Genomic DNA, 22,126 nt, shown 5'->3' on the forward strand with positions numbered 1-22,126 from the left:
CAAGTAATTTTTATAAAATAAATTTTTTACAGAAATCCATTTTATATTTTTCATGTTACGTCAAGACGTACTATTTGAAAGAAACAATGTATAAATAACATTCTCTCCTTTCCACCGTTCTTCTTTCTCTCTTTCTCTCTACCATTCTTTCTCTTTTATGTCTAATGTACTTTCTTTTAATAGTAACAAATGGATTATAAAAATATGGATCTTAATTAATTAGTTTATCAAAAGTATCTTTAAGACTCTACTTGAAACCAACCATGAAACATACATGGGAACTGAACATTTAAATCTCAGGTCTCTTTCGATCTGTGTTGTTAAAGCATTTGCCGTTCGCACCCGCGAAACAACGGCCTATTCCGTACTTCTTCGTTAAATATTTAGGCGATGACAAATCATAGAAGAATTCGAAATCATAGAAGCACGTTAAACTCGAATCTCTCGATACTCGATGTACACTCGAATTGCCCAGTGAAACAAAAAGTTATCAAATTTCAAACGTATACTGTAATACCGTCTAATAGCGTCGAGTGCAACAGTTGTACTTATTCAAGTGAAACGGCCCAAGCGCGCGTGTAATATATTTTTATATCCCGGAGCGAGTTCGTACACCGTTAATTATGTACGTATGTTAATGGTATATATGTATGATTAATATCTGCTATTGAGAAAAGTGACATGGTTTTTATCGTTTCGGCAAGCGCCTAGTGGTCGATTGTTGGCGAATTTTTCCATTTTCCACTTTTCAATTCACACCGGTATCATTCGATAAAATATCATCGTTTTACATCAAATAGTTACGCAATCTCGACAAATTTGTGTTAAAATGTTCACTCTTCCACCTTTAATAGCTGCGTAGCAAATAGATTTGAGAAAAATATACTCCATTTTGAGAAACATATGTAATATTTTATGTGTAGTTCTCTTCGTTTCGAAATCGACAGAATAGTCTATCGAGATTAAGTTTAATCGATTTATCTTTGTCAAGAAAACAATATATACTGCCCAACTTTTATTTTGTCAAATTTCTCTGAGAATGAATAAGTTTAGAAATTATTTGGAAAAATGTTTTTATTCATTACTGATACTGATTGATAAAGTAAAAATAGTATTTTATACATAATTTAACAAATAAATAATTACAGTAATAATATGATGAAAGATCATATTAAAATGATTAAAATTTAAACAAAATTGTCAAACAATAAAAAAATTTTTGCGGAATTTTGAGCAAAATTGGAGCACAACTATTAACGTAAAGAAATAAATTTTAATGAGAACATAAAAAAACTTTCAATATAAAATCTTCAATTTTTTAAAAATTTTGTTTTTGCACAATAGACTGTATATAATAAATTGTTAAATACACAATTAGCATAAGAGAAATGAAAAATTATAATAAAAAAATTATTCATTTTTGCAATGTTTTAATATCTAATAGAACTAAATTTTAATAATTAAATTTTTACCTTTGAAAAAATACAATTTGTGTTTTAAACGATAAATTTAATTAATAAAACAATGTTTACTTTTAAAAGTTTATTTTAAAAATGGTGCCTCCATATTTAAATCATAATATTTATTTAAATTGGATAGCAAATATCTACTGTCGAAACTGATGTTAAAAGTTGCAAAACATGCTGCATGTATGTGTGTGTGTTAAAAAAGCCTGTATATGATTACTAATTAAATATTGATTGAGATACGATCAATTTTTGTACAGGATTTTAATTGTTTTGAAACTTAAAAAACGTAATAATATCAAAAAAGTAGTATAATAAGAAAAATACAATCATATACAATATATTGTTGATATGTAAATTAATGATTCAATATCGATAGATATCATAATAACAATACCGCGCCTCTTAAAGTCGTCTGGTATTTTTCTATCAAGAATGTGTAAATTTAGTGTATCAGGTGATGTATGAAACCGAGACACGTCGATGTCTTTCATAATTTTCTAACATCCTCGTTGAAGCGGCTTACATGTTTGTAAAACCACGGTTTTACATAGTAGAATTAAGCTGTATCCGCAGTTATTATTCTGTAGTGAACACGAATGTATGTATGGACATGTACATAGCTCATAATTAACAGAGTAAACATAATCGAACTGTGATCAAGGTATAACTCAATAGGAAACACTAGATGATGTTTCTTGCAAATGTGATGTTTCAATCCGCAATGATATCTCAAATCGAAGAAGCAAATCGACACAAATGATTGAAATAAGAAAATTACATCAAAATTATTAAAAAAACACATTGAAAAGTATTCTTAAAGCAGATAATACATATTTTTATTCCCACACAAGAAACAAAATTTAAAGTAAAAATTATTTTAATACAGCCCACAGTCTGATGAAACATTTAGTAATCAAGCATCAATTACATTGCATTTACATAAATTACATTACATCTACATTAAATCTACGTAATTTAAAAAGAAAGATAATCATATTTTCAATATTTTGATAAAGATTTTCATACAAGAGCAAAAGTCATTTTGCATCAGCATTTTCACGTTAACAAATTAAATTATTTCGCACTAAATCAACGTGCCGTTTAATATGAAAAATGTAGACTCTTTGAACAATTTCTTGTGACAATCAAACGCTAGTAATATTTTAATTCTTTTGAGAAGTTTAACGACATCGTTCGCAGCGTATCTTTTTACAGTTCAGAGTTTTCTGAAATTGTCTTCTAAGAATGCGGCCGGTTCTATTTCTCTGATATAATTAATACTAAAAAGCGAATGAGCATTGGTGTAACATTTTTAAATCAGTGTAACCCTTGCATGCTAATTGTTGTAACATATCAATAAAAAAGGCATTCCAAGATTAATTAAAGTTGTAAATTATTCAAAGAAAAAACTTTTATATAATTTTTATATAATTTTTCAATTATATATAATTTTTTTAATAATAATTTGTCATGTTTTGTTACAGATATATATTCCGTTATAGATTTATATTACGTTACAGACGTATATTATACTTTTTTCAGAATCCAACAATTAAAAACACTTATTCCAACATTGATTTTAAAAAATAAAGAAGGTTTTAAAGATGTTTAACAGAATTATTTATTAAACATTAGGAATTTAACATTAAAAATTGAAAAATTTTACAAACCGTTCTTATATACATTTCAAGATTGATAAAAAAAAAACATTCTAAATCGACTCAGTGAAGTAATCAAAAGTTACAAGCATTTTAGTTTGCAATAAATTTAATCGTGATTTTATGGAAAACGAGTGATTAAATTGATTCAAATTGCTAAAAATAGATTTAAAAAATGGTAGAAAGCTTTACCAAAATAAAACTACTTTCTCTATCTCTTTCTCTCTCTTTCATTATAAAAGCTATTATAAATCAAATTTTTCGTTGTTTTCTGCGTTATACTTGATTTCAATAATAAAATTCGAGTACTAATAACAAAATTTTGTAATTAGGGAATAAGTAAACCTACATTTTTGCTTGAAAACCCGTTATTTTTGTAATTACGATAACTTTTACTTCGTATTGGCCGTGCTCCACAAGATAGGACCACCCAGCTATTACCAGAGTCATTGACTACGAAACGCTTGCGGAGAGTAATCAATTTCCCTTGCACACCTAACAAGGCCACAAACATTATAAGGGGATGTTATCTTTCTCGTTGTCCGTCAAAGATAATTCTTGCAATTTAGCAATATTTAAGGCACGGATTTCTTGCGTCGATAACACAATGTCGTAATTTCTCTCAAGAATCTGTTTTATTTCTGCGCTCATTAGTGAATCTATACCTAAATCGGCCAAAATGTTATTCTGATCAATCGAATCAACTTCTGTAATGCCTAAAACATTGGCAACGGTTGTGACGAGATTGGTTTTGTTACCATCGTCGGATTTATATTTTTTACCTAATACCGAAGAAGCCAGCACCGGATGCGATTGTTGAAGGAATATATCCATTGTTGCGAGGCAACTCGATATGTGTTGTGGAATAGTACCGTTTATCTCGACGTCGTTACGTCCTCTCGTCAGTTCTAAAGTAAAAATGTCGTAAAAAAAATTGTTTTTACAAAATCAATAAAATTTAGACAACAATGTTATATGAAATATACATTACGTATCGTTTCTTTTTTATATAACAAATTATACTTAAAAAAAAACATAAAATAAAGATTGAGTTTACAAAAGCAAAGAAAAGGCAAATTGGAAAAGATGGAGGCAATTCATTCAAGAACTTAATTGAAGGAGAGAAGATTCCTATTTTCTTAAAACATTTAATATATTAGTTACCCATGAGTAAACCAACGTCTCCGATGGGACCCCATTGAACAGCGAGACCAGGTAAACCATTAATATGTCTCTCTTCCATCATTCTCTCCATAGCCGAGTTTGCAAAACCGTAGTTGGTTTGACCAACATTACCGCGACCGCTTGATATAGACGAAAACACCACAAAGTAATCTAACGATGGGCACAGCTTTCTCGATACCAAGTCTAAATTTCTTGTAACATTAATTTTCGGTGAAATAACCGTTTTGAAATCGGCTTCTTCCAGATTTTCGATGAGAGCATCACGTAGAACGGCTGCCAGATTGAATATACCGCCTATCGGAGCCATTTGGTTGCTTTTTTGGATCAAGCGTTGAGCACCCAATAATGTCGTAACATCCTCTGTGCAAATAACGATTTTTATGCCGTTCTCGCGCCAACGACGCACACACAATGCCTGGTAACCGGTGCGTATGCCTGAGCGTGATACGAGAACAATGAATTTGGCGCCGCGGCTGATCATCCAGTTGGCCAGTTCTAGGCCAAACCCACCGAGACCGCCAACCAAGACGTATGATTTCTCCGGATTCATGTAAGTACGGGGAATCGCGGCTACTGTCTTCGGCGTTGGTGACACCCGCTTCTTTGGTTCCTCGTCACGAATTTTCAGTAGCACTTTGCCGATGTGTTTGCCTGTCGCCATGAATCTGAATCCCTGCTCAAGCTGTTGTTCTAAAAAGACAGTTGATTGGAGCGGACGTACTGCGCCATTTTCGATTCCCTCCGAAACGAGTTTTATCAGTTCCTTTTTTTCCGCGCTGTCTTCTTCGAATAGCGCATCCAACAATATACCATGAAAAAATGTGTTCTTCAAAAACATTGACATTCCTACACGGCTGTCGTTCGACAAATCATACTTGCCAATTTCAAGGAAACGGCCACCGTACGCGAGACATCGAATGCCAGCTTGCAATTTCTCTTCTGCCAGCGAATTCAGTACGACGTCGACTCCACGTCCTTGTGTCTCAATACGTATCAGTTGTTCGAAACTTGTATCTCGAGAATTGCCGATGTGTCTCTCGTTCAACTGCGGAAAGACTTTCCTGAGATACTCTCTCTTCCTCGGCGTACCAACGGTAGTAAAGACGATACAACCAGCATGCAGAGCAATGGCAATTGCTGCTTGACCGACGCCGCCTGTACCAGCGTGTATTAACACGCTTTCGCCTGCCTTCAATCGACCCCGTATAAACAGAGCATAGTAACTAGTTGCGTAAGCGACAGGTATTGTTGCCGCTTGTTCCAAACTCCACTTGTCGGGTACCTCCCAAAGAAAATCAATATCCGCTACGACAGTAGTGGCTAATCCTTTAGCTTCAACTATTCCCATCACGCGACGACCATCAGCGTCTCTCCCAGAAAATTCAAGTCCCAATATACATTCTTCCGTAGCCATATTTCGTGGTAAGGCATCTAGTGGTAGTTTGCCACTCGCCAACATGATATCCCTATCATTTGTATAATTTGAATCCATTTGTTTCAGTTGAAAGCCATCATTATCTAAATTTTCAATGAATTTCTAATGAATACTACGATAAACTTACCTGAAGTTCAATGAAGCGTAATATACGTGACAAAACTTTAAATGGGGAAAATTGTCAGGCCGGTAGTAACTTAATGGGCTTTTGATCCACCTTAAACTGCTGAGGTTTCCTCTCATCAATGTGTTTACATAAGCATGCTCCACCTGTAGACAGGATTCATTGTTCTGTTGATCTAAAGGTAAGTGTCGATAACTGCCCCATTGCCCTGCTTTTAGCACATTGGCCATCAGTCCTTTGTCTAACTGTTCTGCGTAAAACCGCATGGATAAGTCAAACTTGGGAGCATTCTTGTCCTGGATGAAGACATAGCGCACAATTGAACTTTCTATCTCGCGTCGTATACAAGTCATGAGTCCGACTAAGCCTATAAATAAAAAAACGAGATTAGAGAGCAATTAAAAAATGGTTTAAAAGTTTGAGACGACTTTTTTGCCATTTTTTCTATATATTACCAAGTGTTTCTTCGTTCTGGGATATAAAAAGCACTTCTTGATCTTTGCTATCAGATTTTTTCAGTGCTGTTTTTGCATCCTCCAGCCACGAAAAATTTTTTTCTGTGATTTGTATTACCATCGGTTCTTTTCCTTTTTCCCGTTTTTTCAACAACAAGTACGTTTTTCCTAGCGGATCAATTTGTTTTCCGGCCAACGTTAGATCAGTTTCCTTCAACGCGGTATTCAAATTCAATTGCACAGCAGTTTCCTCCAGAAGAATGAAACAACCAGGTTTTAAGGCAGCCACTAAGTTTTTGAGAAGGATATAAGTCTGATTCGACAGAACATTCGCCGCTATAACGAGGTGCACATCCTTAGCGGGAGGCGCGTTCTTTACATCTCGCACTACGACATTAACATTCACGTTCTTTCGATACAAACTTTCTGTGTAATTGTCGGCAAAATCTGCAATCACTTGTAAATCAATCTGAAACAAACCAAGTGATTTTATAGTAATTTTAAATACTGAAGAGGGATTTCTTGTTAAGAAGCAATTATAAATAAACAAATTATGATTGTCGTTTTGTGATGTGCTTTGTAAGATTTGTAAATTCTAAAATGGTGCATACAAATACAAGAAACAAATAAGTTAGTAAGACAAAATATTTCTTTTCAAATGTGCACGTTATCATAATCGTCAACAAACATAGATTTCTTACTTTTAAAGTTTCTATTCAATTTTGATTTTGTTACACGATTCTCAGAATTTTGATTTGGAAAATATTCTATTTTAAATGACACAAACAATTTATTAAAATTCTGCAATAAACTTACATTAGGCAAGCCGAGTCCATCATTGAAAATGTCAATTATAAACGGCGCCAAAAGATCTTCTGCAGCTCGTTTGCTTGCAACCTCTACGATTTTCAGTTTAAATGCCATTATGTTCTCACACATAATTTGCAAAAGGACAGTAAGTGCGTGTATTTTTCCTCTCTTTGCATCTTCTACAAGATTACACGAATTTTCATAAGGCACAAAAGTGTACCGTTCATATAAAAGATTAGCTTGAGTCTGCTGTTGTCGATGTCCTATAGAAAATTTTACTCCTCTGAGCTCGACACCACCCGATTTAACAATATCGATTTTTTTATAGTAATACACTGGTAATCCACCATCTTCTGGCAATTCTTCTACTAGTCGTTTATGAAGAACGGGATCAATCGCAGCGTATTGGAGACGCGTCGGTAAATACATTAATCTATGTCTAAAAGATATTGTATTAAACTGAAGCATAGTATCTATGTACGAAATCCATTGATTAAACCAGTACAGTTGACCGATAACACCGTAGTTATCGGAAGATTTGATTCCTTGAAAAATATCGTGATGCTCGCCCCCGCTTAGTCTTAATTCCTTATAAATATCTTTAGCATTCAATGGCAAAATCTTCTCGTCAGCAGGCTGCATTGGTGGTGGCAGATTCAATTGATCTTTCTCGATAGCCTTGGACACGCGAACGTTTCCGCTGACGACGATTGTACCAGCCTCACAGATTTCAAAGTCGCCCGTTCCTTCAAAAATGGTTATCAAGAATTTTACCGTTCCCTCCTTCGTCAGAATAGTCGCTCGCTGAAACCACACGTTCTCGAATATCACAGGCAAATGTTCGAAATCAGTGCCACGCAGTTTCGCTAAAGTTTTCCATACTAGCAGAATATAACCCGTGGCTGGAAAAAGCACTCGTCCGTCTATCTGATGTCCAGCTAGATATGCATCTGTTTCTTTTGATATATCTATTTTAACTATATGTTCTCCCGAGTGGCTTGATATCTGATTAAAATTAGGGACATCCCACGCGGTTGAATGGTCCCACTTGATTAGGGGCCCAATCATCGGTGTTCCTCGACCGACTGGAAAACTTATTGATGGATATAATTTGGCGATGTTCGGTTGCGCACCAGCCATATATAGCTTACCCACATTAGACAGCAAAAAGGAAAAATTGTCCAAATGATTGCGTTTATGGAGACAGATGTTGGTCACCGTTGGTGGTAACGATCGTCGCAAAATTGCCTGTAGCAAACAGTGCGGCGCAATTTCGATTGTTATCGCGTTTTCTGGAATATGTGCAATTGCTTCTTTAAAAAACACAGGAGACAGCAAATTGTTTACGAAATATGCAGCCGAGCTAGTTTGCGCGAGTGGACTGTCCCATGCAGACTCCGGTATGGAACTAGAAATCCATTTTGCTGATCTCTGCGTTGGATTCGGGATAATTTTATTAAGCAAAACGCGTAACAATGGCCCGGCCGAGGCAATGTGTTCGCTGTGGAAAGCAAAGCCGGAACTGTTCACCATCTTGACGAAGATATCTTTGCTCTTCAGCGTTTGTGTAAACTTTTCTATAGACTTAGTCGGACCGGATACAGTGACTAAGTCCGCGGCGTTGTGGCAAGCAGAAGTGATATCGGGTGGGCATATTTTTTTGGCCTCCTCCCAACTCAAACCAATTGCCGCCATAGCACCCGGTTCCAATTTAGAATCCATAATCGCTTTGCCTCTAGAATAAGCAGATAAGATAGTTTGCTCCAATGTAAATGCACCGTCAGCATAAGCACAACCTAATTCTCCAACGGAGTGTCCGACCATACCATCTGGCGATATACCTATTGACATTAAAAGATCTACGAAGGCGACCTGCATAGCCGCGATAGATACGAAAGAATTTATTACATCGAGCGTTTCGTCCGTGGCGTTCATGGTGATATTCATAAGGTCTATGCCGAAGGGCGCCAACGCGTCCGCGCATCGTCGTAAACTACGTTGAAAAGTTTCAATGCCGAACAATCTATGACCCATTCCTGGCCATTGCGTTCCCATACCGGAAAATACAAACCAAATTGGTCGTTTCACTTTATAACTCGTTCTCTCGGTAACTTCTCGTGTATCATTGATGTTAAGTATTTCGTAACCTCGAATCTCATGCCCGGAAATATCGTTATTGTGTATTAAGTGTAGTAGTGAAAGAAATTCGTCGTCATTATGGTACTTTCGTGCTTGATCTAATATGCTGTGTACAGCTTCTTTGGTCCGCCCTGATACAGCAACCAATTTCAGCAACAATTCGGTGATCTTTGATAGCGGTGATAGTTTTGGTTTTGGATTGCTACGGAGAATAACATGCGCGTTTGCACCGCCGAAGCCAAACGAGTTGATGCCTACAAGACCACCGTTCCACGGTGTGGCCTTGTCGATCACTCGAATACGTCCCTCTTTTAAGGCAGGAATGTTTGGATTCGGAGTACTAAAGTGCAAATTTGCCGGTATCACGCCTGCTTCCATCGCGATCAATACCTTGGCGATCGAACATAATCCGCTGGCTACTTCCGAGTGACCCATGTTAGATTTAACCGAACCAATTAGCAAGGGTGTCTTTTTGTCTTTGCAGAATAACTTGTCGATAGAATTTACTTCCTCTGGATCACCTACTTCCGTACCAGTACCATGAGCTTCCACGTAACTCACGTCCGCGGGATTAATCCCTGCCTCGTTATAAATATCACGCATCAATTGAATCTGCTTTTCACCATTGGGATACGTAATACCCTGGGGTTTGTAGCCGTCGATATTTGTCTTTGTTCGAATTACCGTCGCGTACACTCTACGCGCATTCTTTGCTTTCTGCAAATATATCGCCACTACCGCTTCAGCCCTCGCGTAACCGGCACTCGTAGCATCAAATGCTTTGCATTTGCCATCCTGAGACAGCATATTCAATTTGTGAAATTGAAGTGAGGTATGCGGGTTTAAGATGAGATTCAGTCCACCGACGATAGCAGCATCGCACTCGCCGGCGCGTATTGCGCTCACAGCGTGATGAATCCCGTACATAGACGAAGAACATGCACTGTCTAGCGAGTAACTAGGTCCAGTAAAATCAAATGAAAATGAGACTCTGTTGGCAAACATTGATTTAGAACTTCCGAGCATACTGTATCCTGCAAGCAAGTGCAAATTTTTCGATTCATTTTTAGCAAATTGTGTGATCTTCTATCGCGCCATAAAATGTTATTAATAAATATCAAAGTATGAACGACATTTAATATATTTACACATATACTCAGATAAAGTTATGTTTAAATTGGAGATTGTTCCTTTAACTAGATTAAAAGAATTTTTTTAATAAAATAAAAGTACTTTTAAAGAAAATAAAGCTTTATTTGATTTTAAGAAATGATATTATTAATTTCTTTTTAAAGTAAATAAATTATTTGGTTAATTTATATTTTTAATTTAAAAAATTGAGTTTTTAATTAAAAAAAGATATTGAAGATAAATTTTTACATTTTTAGAATCTGTAATTGTAATAATTCTCAAATTTTCCTAATTTAAATAAAACTTGAGCAAATATCTTGTTTTGCAATAGATAGAAAAAATTAAAATAATTGACCAAAAATGAGAAGATATTTCGGCGTATATTATTTTTCATAATATACACACCATTTATGTCCTCTGAATCTCTCATCCAAAATTCATAAGATTCTGAGAAAGAGACACCGACGAATACACCCGTACGCGATCCTCTCACGGTCGTGGGGTTGATGCCAGCATCAATTATCGCCTCGTAGGTGACTTCTAACATTTTTCGAAGCATCGGGTCCATTCGATGAGCCTGCTTGGGAGGTATTCCAAAAAAATTGGCATCAAACCTACTGAGGTCCTTGATTTTGGCACATCTGGTTGGTAGTCCATAAAGTCCTTTCGGCCAACGGCACTCGTCATCATTGACCATGTCCATTTCTTTCATTAGGTTCTCCTTAAACTCTTCGATATTAGATGACTCGGGCAGACGGCCTGGAGATAATGTTTATTAGATTAATACGTTAAGTTTCTGTAGTGATCTAACAAATCGTGCCATAATCGACAATTACCTGATATGCCCGTAATGACAATATCACTATCGGAATGCAATACTTCATTTCCGATCATGGACTCCTGCGTCATCGGACTGTTGATACTTTTAAACTGAACAGACATCTTGCCGTAAAAGACTTGTATTAATCTTCTTTCACTCTGGATCTGCAAAAGTAGAACCAATTCAACCTTTTATATGTTTTTCAACCTATATAACTTATTTTTAGCCTATATAATTTATGTAAACTATGACGCATTTGTATACTGAAACAAATTTAAATAAACATTTCCAGATAACAAATTTTTCGCATATTGCTATCAATTTGATAAAAATAAGTTGTTACTTTGTCATCTTCTTTTTGAAAAGCGGATTCTCATTAAGATATTCCTACAACGCATGCCGCGTATGCGGTTTTATAACAAAATATTGGAAATTTTATATTATTATAAAGTTCTGTAAACTATTGTTTTTTAATTTCTTGAGAAACAGTTTCCTTCTTGTTGCCTTTAGTTTATCCTGTTTGAAGTGATTAGCATCTCCATTATAGCAACGTGATTGCAACCAAAAAAAAATTTGTTGTGGTAAATATTTTTCTTTTTGTGCCAAAAATGCATTGTTATTTGGATTAAAGCTTTTTCAATATCTTTTGTGATTTTTTACTTTTTGTTACGCTTTTTTCTAATAAATAATTTTGTGAAATCTTGTTCTTTCAGAATTTTTGGAGTCTCTAAGTATGTATCCGTGTAATAAGTACAAAATTCAGAATAATGAATATGACGACAAAATTTTAAAAATCAAAAACAAATTGGTTTAAAACTATAAAAATTACGTTTTGTATATTAATCCATCATATTACATCCAGCATTTTGAATTTTAAATTTTTTATTTTAGATTCATAATCAGCAATCTCGAAAAAGGTGGTGACTTTAAAGTGTAGGTTATTAATCAAACTTTTATACAAACAAATTTAATTACAAAAAATGATGACAAAAGAACTTTTTCAGTATGTTTATTAATAAAAATTATTTATTTAAATGTTTTGGTTCTGTATCTAAAGTTAATGTATTGTTCTTATCTATTGAATGATTGTAATGTGTGATACGCTCTGAGATGATAGAGTGCTTCGACGAATTTAATTTGATGTTATTTATGTATTCTTTAATTCTAGTATTTGATTTTCTTTTAGCTTGAGTTACGTAAGAGGCATCACAGTCATTACATTTTATTTTATACATTCGTGACAGTAAAAACGTCTTTATTTTTTTTGTGTTTTAACAAACTTGTTCAGTCGGTTTAAACATTTGTAACCTGTCCTGAATTTATTTTTATTTACTATATAACTTATGTTATTTTTTGGGATACATTTTTATGTATGGGATTATCATATAATTTTTATTATTCTTTGATTTGCAATCTTCCTAAATATTATTATAATAATAATTCCACGAATTAAAATTATAGACGCAATATAATAGAAATACGAAATTATTTTTATGTCAATATATAATTTTAATTTGGAATTATTATTACCTCGTGACCTAATTTTAATCAAGTAAATTAAAATTATGTATTGACATAAAAATAATACCGTACTTTTACTATGTCGCGTCCATAATTTTAATTCGTGGAATTGCTATTATATGCGGGCATATAACTTTAATTATTTATTTAAACTCATACTTCTTTTGAGACAATTATTTTTTAAAACATTTATAATAAAAAATATTTCTTTTATGCTATAAAAAAGTAAAATGACTTGCCATACACGGCAGCGATAAACCAGCTATGCACAATTTAAATTTATAATTATTAGAGCTAATCTTTTTCAGCTATAATAATTATAAATTTAAATTGTGCATAACTAGTTTGTTATTGCCATTGTATGTTTACTTTTGACACGTAAAATCAAAACATTCCATCGACAGTATGTTAATACTATATTACATTACATTTTATAAATGACAACCAATTCTCCGGAAAAGATTTACGGAGAGTCGCCAATTGATTGGTGGAACCAATGGACGAATAGATTAGGGGGAAGGGAGTATAGGGGTTGCTATAATCGACAATCTCGCCTTACCACTCTCTGAGATACGAAAAAAAGAGTCAGGCTCAACACAAGCAGGAGACAAAATTAGCTTCTCCTCACTGTTGTACGAACTAACTTAACGAGAAAACGTTACAGGATTTGTCCAGAAAAGAATTCAACGACGCCAGCGGACCTTTACAATACTGTTCATAATAAAGTGTTGAGCTTGTGACTGTGCCTCTAAAAAGTTTACTTATTTTACGAAACACATTCTACAATTGTTCTTGTCGATTTCCCGCATTCCAGATTCGGCCGCTTACATAATACGCAAGTTAATTCTACTACATTAAACTGCTATTGGCACTTCTGCAAATTTGATTAATTTAACTACAGATTGTTGAAAGAAAAAATATTTTAAAAATTGTAGAATTTTGTTTGTCTCCCTGACTTCTAAGAGAACGTTCTCAATAATAAATAATATTTAAAGTAGAAAAAAAACCCAACTTAAATTTGATACTTTTAAAGCTTGCATTTATAGAAAATGCAATTATGAAATTGTTCAAAATTGTAAGATTTTTTTAACAATAATTATAATCTTTTAAAACAAATACATCTTTCTAAAAAATACATTAAAAAACTTATAAATATATATGTATAAATATAATACTATGGCGATATTTGAATAGAAATAGTTTGGCAATATTAGACTAGAAATATAGAAGCGGTGATGTACGAGTAGAGACTGAGAGAGAGAGAGAGAGAGAGAGAGAGAGAAAAGAAATTTGGAGTAGGGAAAGCTCGAGGAAAGGAAGAAATTCCGAACAGGTAAATAATCAGAAAGCGCTGAACCTGCTAACAAGAGAGAACGTTCTCGACCTGTCGACCAGAGATACTTGACGTTGAATCCGGACTCGATGCATAAGGCCGAGCCGAAATGTGACCGTTGATACCTAGGATATCTGGAGCGGATGCTGGAGCACAGAAGCCCGATGCATGCATGTATTAGGCAAAGAAGCACGATGCTACAAAGGAAAGGATTCTAAGCAGACCGTTTGGATCCAGGATCTCTGGAACGGATGCAAAGCGACAGAGCATGGCCAATCGGCGTGACATGGATCTTCCATTTCTCTCTCTCACTCAGGTCAACTCATCCTTTAATTATTAAGTCCACGATATCGTAATAATTCGACGCGTTTAGTAATTATTGTCAGTACTTGTTGTACGTGATAGCGCATTATTCATCTATGCGATGATAAACCTCTCTTAGCATTTTAGTAGAGCCGATTGCGAATACATTCCAATGTATCGAAATTTTGATTCAGATAAATTGTTATTTGATCTATAATAATCCATCAATTTTATTTTCATTTTGAATTAATATTTATTACTCAATCACGCATTTCCTCAGAACCGTTACAATATATTTGTTAAAAATGTATAAAATATAAATATATGTACACAAAGATAATTTATTTTATATAATTGTATATTTAATTAAAATTTAGATTAGATTCATTTTCATTTTTTATTATCTTAAACCTATTTCAAGTTTAAATCAAAGATTTGTTCCAACACAGCCGAACCGGCACAATTAAGTGCCTGGGCGTTTAATAATCCGAATAAAATTCCGTTTAGAATCTTTCTACAAAAAAATGATACCGCGTGAGCTATTGAGTTTCTCTGACTAAAAATTAATATTAGAAATTAATAGAATATTAGTAAATCTTTAACTTACAAGTTTTCGTTCTATTTACAGGTTGTTGATTAAATACTTAGGACCATTTCGCAAAATGATGCAAGAAGTGACGGTGATCGTAAGGAATGCCATAAAGCGTTATAAGAAAGAGCAATTGATGCCCAACAATCTGAATATGACCGTTTCCAAAAGTTCCATGTAAGAAATTTATATAATAATTTATATATAATAATTAATTATTATATGATAATCCATTATTTAATAATTTATTATTATATAATTGTTTATTATTTACATATAGATAGACATTCGCGATTAACACTTTGCGCACTTCCCTTGTGATTGACTATTGACACACAGTAGAACTCCAGGGTTAAGAAAGAATGACAGTAATAATCAAATCGAGAAGATTCTTATTAATACTTTCAGGAATATTACGATGACTTTTCTGAAGCAAAATATAATGTACAGAATGGAAAACTCTGCGGTATAATGTATTTTAGCCAAACCTTTTCCGAAAGTCTGCAAAAAGGATTGCAAGAGGCTACTTTCGCGAAGAATTCTCATCTTTGCACCGATCAAATTCATGTTTTCCTCAATATGTCGAGTACGTTATTTATATATGCAGAACATTTATTCCATAACAAATTTGTGAGCCTATGTGCATGCGTGCGTGTGTGCGTACGCACGCGCGAGCGTAGAAAAAATTTATTAAAATCTATTTAAATTATATTTTTAAATTTTAAATGTTTTTTGTAACAAATAGGCAAATTGGGTTTTTTTATACAAGAAAAGTTATTTGACCGTTTCATAAAGATTTCTGAGGATATAATGAGAGCAAATATTCGATAAAATTGGCTAATCCGCCTCTTAGAGTATATTTTATTATAACTATTTTATATATTATAATTCATATACCTCTATTGTGTAGAACTAAAATAAGAATATGAAATTTTAATTATTTTCAGTTTAAAAATCCCGTTTATGGTACAAATGACTTCAAGTATACAAATTACGCAATACCGCCGTACATATTATCGTAAGCAAAAATCAGGCCGAGGTATAACAAATAAAATTAATTGCTTTTTCTAAATTATTTTTATTTTTGCAGACTCGTCTTCTTTATGGGTATCACAGTCTCTACCAGCTTGATAATCACAGTTCGATTTGAAGGCGTCTGGGATCGAAATATAGGATCTAAGGTAATTCAGCCTCTAATTTAAAATTAGTTTTACAACTTATACTTTTCATCTCTCTATTTTTTATCGTAATAATGCAAATGTAAATATGCATTACGAGTCAAGATAGAAGAAATCCTACTATTTCACATTCTTATCCAGAGTTTTATCATAAGTATTCATACCATCATGATAATGTTCATATTCTTTGTTGGATGACGTATGAATTGTCAGGGATCGATATTTGTCGTATCCTTCCTTCTATTTCTCAACGGATCTTGCGGAATGATGTTCGGTGAGTAGGTGTTTGTTTCTCCACACAATGCGTAAAAAACAGAATGCAGCAGCAGTTTAGAAACTGTTGAAGATTAAATTAATGATTCATTAATGTATTCTTAGGTTTCGTTATCTCTAGTTTGTGCAAAACTCACTCCCTGGCGTATTTCTCTTCTGCCGAAAGCTTTCTCCTGCTATTAACAATGAACAGTAAGTCATCATTTTATCTGTTTTATAAAAATTGCTATTATACTTTAATTTAGTATTGCTAAATAATAACAAATAGTATCAATTATGAAATTTATTATTTTTGAATTTAAATTCTTTTATCATACACGTAGCTATATTGCATTAATAATTTAATAGCAACATAAAAATTTTGGAAAGTGTTGATGAAAAATATTGTGAATTAATATTAAGTACATCTTGCAAAAAATTGTTTCACTTTAATCAAGCTTTTATTACATGTACATAATTTAGATACATAACTTATTCAAGGATTCATTTAGATACATAACAAAATCATAGGAACTTTTTGGCCGGTGGAGGGAATTCCAAAATTTCTTCACTGGTTTAGCTGCACTATGCCAACTACTTTGTTCCAATATAGAAAAACCTTAGTAAATGAGTTCTCTCATATCCATGAGAGAACTCATTTACTAAGGTTCTTTTCTATTGGAATGGCAAATTTTGATTAACTTCTTTATAAGTTTAGGATGAATATCATTTTACTTTCTTGTTACTATATTACGTATAAGATGGAAAACCTCGTGATATTTAGAAAAGAAAATTCTTTTGAAAAAAGAATTTTTTTTTTCAGAAACAGTTTCGCATAATCTAAAATAAATTTAGTTAAACAAGGTATGCAGGATGTGTTTCACCTAACTAAAATATCGGCTGACGTTATGTACTTACAGATAACGATTTTAATAAAATAATTTAGTAAACTAATTTAGTAAGTTTCAAAGTATCTTTTCAATTTATTGCAAAAATTCACCAATATTAATTTGTGTTGTTATATAAATATTATTTTACTAAAATATTTGAAAAAATGTTTTTTGTAGATAATAAACATTTTTTATTGAGACAAACTTGTTCTGTATTATATGTATATACATTTAAGAAATAAAATATGATCAAATTGGACGCTTCAGGGATCAGGTATCTTTACCGAAAAAAGAAGAAGCACTATTGCATAATCGTGTATGACATCCTAATTTGCCTTCTCACGAAATTTGTAGATTCCCGCATCACTGAGTCGCTGATTTCAACTACTACTTATGTGATTACATACTTCATAAACATGTTGGTCAAAGTAGCATCAAAAAAATGGTAGGTAGTGTACAAAACATACACGTACAAGCACATTAATCACTAATCTTCAGTTTAAAAAGGTTTCTGCCGTCGAGGTGCTACAGAAAATTTTACTTTTCTGAGCTCAATACCAAATTTAACAATATCGATGTTCTTATAGTAATATACCGGTAATCCACCATCTTCTGGCAATTCTTCCGCTAGTCGTTTATGAAGAACGGAATCAATCGTGGCGTATTGAAGACGCGTCGGTAAATACAGTAGTCTATAGTTAGAAAACATTATGTTAAACTGAAATATAATATCTATATACGGGATCCATTGATTGAATCGGTACAGTTGATTGACAACGCCGTAATTATTTAATTCCTTGAAAGATATCGCAATACTCATACCCGCACAACCTCATTTCCTTATAAATATCTTTAGCGTTCAATGGCAAAATCTCTTTGTTAATAGGCGGTATTGGTGGTGGCGGCAACTCCAATTAATCTTTCCGCGAATTGATAGTCTCGAACGCGTAGACGTTTCCGCTGACGACGAATGTACCAGCTTCACAGATTTTAGAGTCGCCGGTTCCCTCGAAAATATTTATCAAGAATTTCACCGTTCCATCTTTTGGCATAATAATGGCTCGCTGAAATTGCAAATTCTCGAATACCACCAGCAATCGTTCAAAATCGGTGCTTCAAAATCCAGTTTCGCTAAAGTTTTCCATACTAAAAGAATATAGCCAGAGGCTGGAAAAAGAACTTGTCCGTTTATCTGATGTCCAATTAGTTATGCGTCTTTTTCTTTCGACAGATCTATTTTAACTACACACTTTCCCAAATGGCTTCATATCTGACTGAAATTAGCTACATCCCAAGCAGTGGAATGGTCCCACTCGACTAAGGACCCAATCATCGGTGTCCCTCGGCCAACTGGAAAACTTATTGGCGGATATAATTTGAAGATATCAGGTTGCGCACCAGCCATATACAATTTACCCAAATTAGACAGTAGAAAGGTCAGATTGTCAGAATGATATCGTTTGTGGAGGGCGATATTAGTCACCGTTGGTGGCAACGCTCTGCGCAAAATTGCCTGTAGCAAACAGCTCGGTGAAATTTCGATTGTTATCGCATTCTCTGGAATATACGCGATTGCTTCTTTAAAAAACACAGGAGACAGAAAATTGTTTACATGATATGCAGCCGAGCTAGATTGCGCGAGCGGACTGCCCCATTCAGCTTCAGGTATGGAACTGGAAATCCATCTAGCTGATCTCTGCTTCGGATTCGGAATGATCTTGTTAAGAAAAGTTTGTAGCATTGGTCCGACTGAGGCAATGTATTTGCTGTGAAAAGCGAAGGGGCAATTTATCACTATCTTGGCGAAGATGTCTTTGCTTTTTAGCCTATGTATAAACTTTTGTATAGACTCAGTTGGACCGGCAATAGCGACTGAGTCTACGGCGTTGTGACCAGCTAGAATGATATCGGGTGGGCACATTTTTTTGGCCTCCTTCCAACTTAAACCAAGTAACGCCATAGCACCCGGTTTTAACCTGGAATCCATAATTGCTTTGCCTCTAAAGTAAGCCGCTAAGACAGTCTGCTCTAGTGTAAACGCGCCATCAGCATAAGCACAACTTAATTCTCCAACGGAGTATCCGACTATACCGTCTGGTAATATACCCATCGACGTTAAAAGATCCACAAAGGCGACCTGTATAGCCACGATAGACACGTAAGAATTCACTATGTCCAACGTCTTGTCTGTGGCGTTCATAATGATATTCATAAGGTCTATGCCGTAGGGCGTCAACGCGTCCGCGCATCGTCGTAAACTACGTTGAAAAGTTTCAATGCCGAACAATCCATGACCCATTCCTGGCCATTGCGTAGCCATACCGGCAAATACAAACCAAATAGGTCGCCTCTCTTTATAATTTGTTTTTTCCGTCACTTCTCGTGTATTATTGACGTTAAGTATTTCGTAACCTCGAATCTCATGCCCGGAAATATCGTTATTGTGTATTAAGTGTAGTAGCGAAAGAAATTCGTCGTCATTACGATGCTTCGTTGCTTGATCTAATATGCTGTGTACAGCTTCTTTGGTTCGACCCGATACAGCAACCAATTTCGGCAACAATTCGGTGATCTTCAATAGCGGTGATAGTTTTGGTTTTGGATTGCTACGGAGAATAACATGCGCGTTTGCACCGCCGAAGCCAAACGAGTTGATGCCTACAAGACCACCGTTCCACGGTGTGGCCTTGTCGACCACTCGAATACGCCCCTCCTTTAAGGCAAGAATGTTTGGATTCGGAGTACTAAAGTGCAAATTCGCCGGTATCACACCTGCTTCCATCGCGATCAATACCTTGGCGATCGAACATAATCCGCTGGCTGCTTCCGAGTGACCCATGTTAGATTTAACCGAACCAATTAGCAAGGGTTTTTTTCTGTCTTTGCAGAATAACTTGTCGATAGAATTTACTTCCTCTGGATCACCTACTTCCGTACCAGTACCATGAGCTTCCACGTAACTCACGTCCGCGGGATTAATCCCTGCCTCGTTATAAATATCACGCATCAATTGAATCTGCTTTTCACCATTGGGATACGTAATACCCTGGGGTTTGTAGCCGTCGATATTTGTCTTTGTTCGAATTACCGTCGCGTACACTCTACGCGCATTCTTTGCTTTCTGCAAATATATTGCCACTACCGCTTCAGCCCTCGCGTAACCGGCACTCGTAGCATCAAATGCTTTGCATTTGCCATCCTGAGACAGCATATTCAATTTGTGAAATTGAAGTGAGGTATGCGGGTTTAAGATGAGATTCAGTCCACCGACGATAGCAGCATCGCACTCGCCGGCGCGTATTGCGCTCACAGCGTGATGAATCCCGTACATAGACGAGGAACAAGCGGTATCTAGTGAGTAACTAGGTCCATTAAAATCAAATGAAAATGAGACTCTGTTGGCAAACATTGATTTAGCACTTCCGAGCATAGTGTATTCTGCAAATGCAAATTTTTTATTTTTAGCAAATTATGTCATCTTCTTTTAGGCCATAAAATGTTTATAATAAATATCAAAGTATGAACAACAATTATTATATTTCGTATACTTAGATAAAGTTATGTTTAAATTGAAAATTGTTTTTTTAATTAAATTTTTTTAATTTATAAAATAAAAATACTTTTAAAGAAAATAAAGTTTTATTTGATTTTAAGAAATGATATTATTAATTTCTTTTTGAAGTAAATAAATTATTTGGTTAATTTATATATTTAATTTAAAAAATTGAGTTTTTAATTAAAAAAAGATATTGAAGATAAATTTTTACATTTTTAGAATCTGTAATTGTAATAATTCTCAAATTTTCCTAATTTAAATAAAACTTGAGCAAATATCTTGTTTTGCAATAGATAGAAAAAATTAAAATAATTGACCAAAAATGAGAAGATATTTCGGCGTATATTATTTTTCATAATATACACACCATTTATGTCCTCTGAATCTCTCATCCAAAATTCATAAGATTCTGAGAAAGAGATACCGACGAATACACCCGTACGCGATCCTCTCACGGTCGTGGGGTTGATGCCAGCATCAATTATCGCCTCGTAGGTGACTTCTAACATTTTTCGAAGCATCGGGTCCATTCGATGAGCCTGCTTGGGATGTATTCCGAAAAAATTGGCATCAAACTTACTGAGGTCCTTAATTTTGGCACATCTGGTTGGTAGCCCATAAAGACCTTTTGGCCAACGGCGCTCGTCATCATTGACCATGTCCACTTCCTTCATTAGATTCTCCTTAAACTCTTCGATATTAGATGACTCGGGCAAACGGCCTGGAGATATTGTTCATTCAGTCAATACGTTACGATTCTGTAGTGATCCAGCAAATCGTGCCATAATCGACAATTACCTGATATGCCCGTAATGACAACGTCATTATCGTAATACAGTACTTCATTTCTGATCATGGACTCCAGTGGCATGGGATTGTTGACACTTTCAAACTGAGCAGACATTTTGCTGTAGAAGACTGGTATTAACCTTCTTTTACTCTGAATTTACTCTAAAAAATAGGACCAATCCAATTTTTTTAACGGTTTTTAACACACCTATATAATCTATGTAAAATAAGACGCATTTGTTTACTGGAACATATTTAAATAAACATTAGAGCTTCTTTATCAGTTTTGAGCTACAAGATCACGAATCTTAAGCATTTTGGTGTAAAAATTTTTAAAATATTGTTTACTTCTCTGAAGAGATATGGTATTCTGCACAAAGTGCAAGGTATTATAGTTAACAATTATACAGCAAATTTAACCTTTATCCAAGAGTTTACAAATTTAATGGCTAACAATGGGTTTTAATTTGAGCCACAAAATCAATATTT

At 34.5% G+C, this 22,126-nt stretch overlaps 2 protein-coding genes and 1 non-coding gene across 6 annotated transcripts; 1 reads left to right on the top strand and 2 right to left on the bottom strand.

Moving 5' to 3' along the window:
* Nucleotides 1-2,278: 2,278 nt before the first annotated feature.
* On the bottom strand, nucleotides 2,279-11,386 carry LOC105205242 (fatty acid synthase-like). Its single transcript, XM_039450332.1, has 7 exons — nucleotides 11,243-11,386; nucleotides 10,812-11,165; nucleotides 7,143-10,309; nucleotides 6,327-6,795; nucleotides 5,875-6,238; nucleotides 4,292-5,778; nucleotides 2,279-4,035 (listed from the first exon to the last, which is right to left on the bottom strand). Exons 1-7 carry the CDS (start codon nucleotides 11,346-11,348, stop codon nucleotides 3,641-3,643), a joined length of 6,342 nt encoding a protein of 2,113 aa, XP_039306266.1. The 5' UTR covers nucleotides 11,349-11,386; the 3' UTR covers nucleotides 2,279-3,640.
* LOC113003029 lies at nucleotides 4,727-17,359 on the top strand. Of its 4 annotated transcripts, XM_039450337.1 has the most exons (8): nucleotides 12,865-14,396; nucleotides 15,012-15,149; nucleotides 15,253-15,558; nucleotides 15,920-15,990; nucleotides 16,063-16,153; nucleotides 16,364-16,424; nucleotides 16,529-16,615; nucleotides 17,226-17,359. In XM_039450337.1, exons 3-8 carry the CDS (start codon nucleotides 15,538-15,540, stop codon nucleotides 17,249-17,251), a joined length of 357 nt encoding a protein of 118 aa, XP_039306271.1. In that variant the 5' UTR covers nucleotides 12,865-14,396; nucleotides 15,012-15,149; nucleotides 15,253-15,537; the 3' UTR covers nucleotides 17,252-17,359. The 4 variants fall into 4 exon arrangements, with proteins under 4 accessions (XP_039306270.1, XP_039306271.1, XP_039306268.1 ...); XM_039450336.1 differs by lacking the exons at nucleotides 12,865-14,396; nucleotides 17,226-17,359 and adding an exon at nucleotides 4,727-4,862 and having other exon boundaries at nucleotides 16,529-16,740; XM_039450334.1 differs by lacking the exon at nucleotides 17,226-17,359 and having other exon boundaries at nucleotides 16,529-16,740.
* On the bottom strand, nucleotides 16,832-21,804 carry LOC105203232. Its single transcript, XR_005574979.1, has 3 exons — nucleotides 21,647-21,804; nucleotides 21,216-21,569; nucleotides 16,832-20,730 (listed from the first exon to the last, which is right to left on the bottom strand). It is a non-coding gene; the product is annotated as a fatty acid synthase (transcript).
* Nucleotides 21,805-22,126: the final 322 nt, after the last annotated feature.

This window comes from Solenopsis invicta, chromosome 6 (genome assembly GCF_016802725.1).
Source record: "Solenopsis invicta isolate M01_SB chromosome 6, UNIL_Sinv_3.0, whole genome shotgun sequence".
NCBI lineage: Eukaryota > Metazoa > Arthropoda > Insecta > Hymenoptera > Formicidae > Solenopsis > Solenopsis invicta.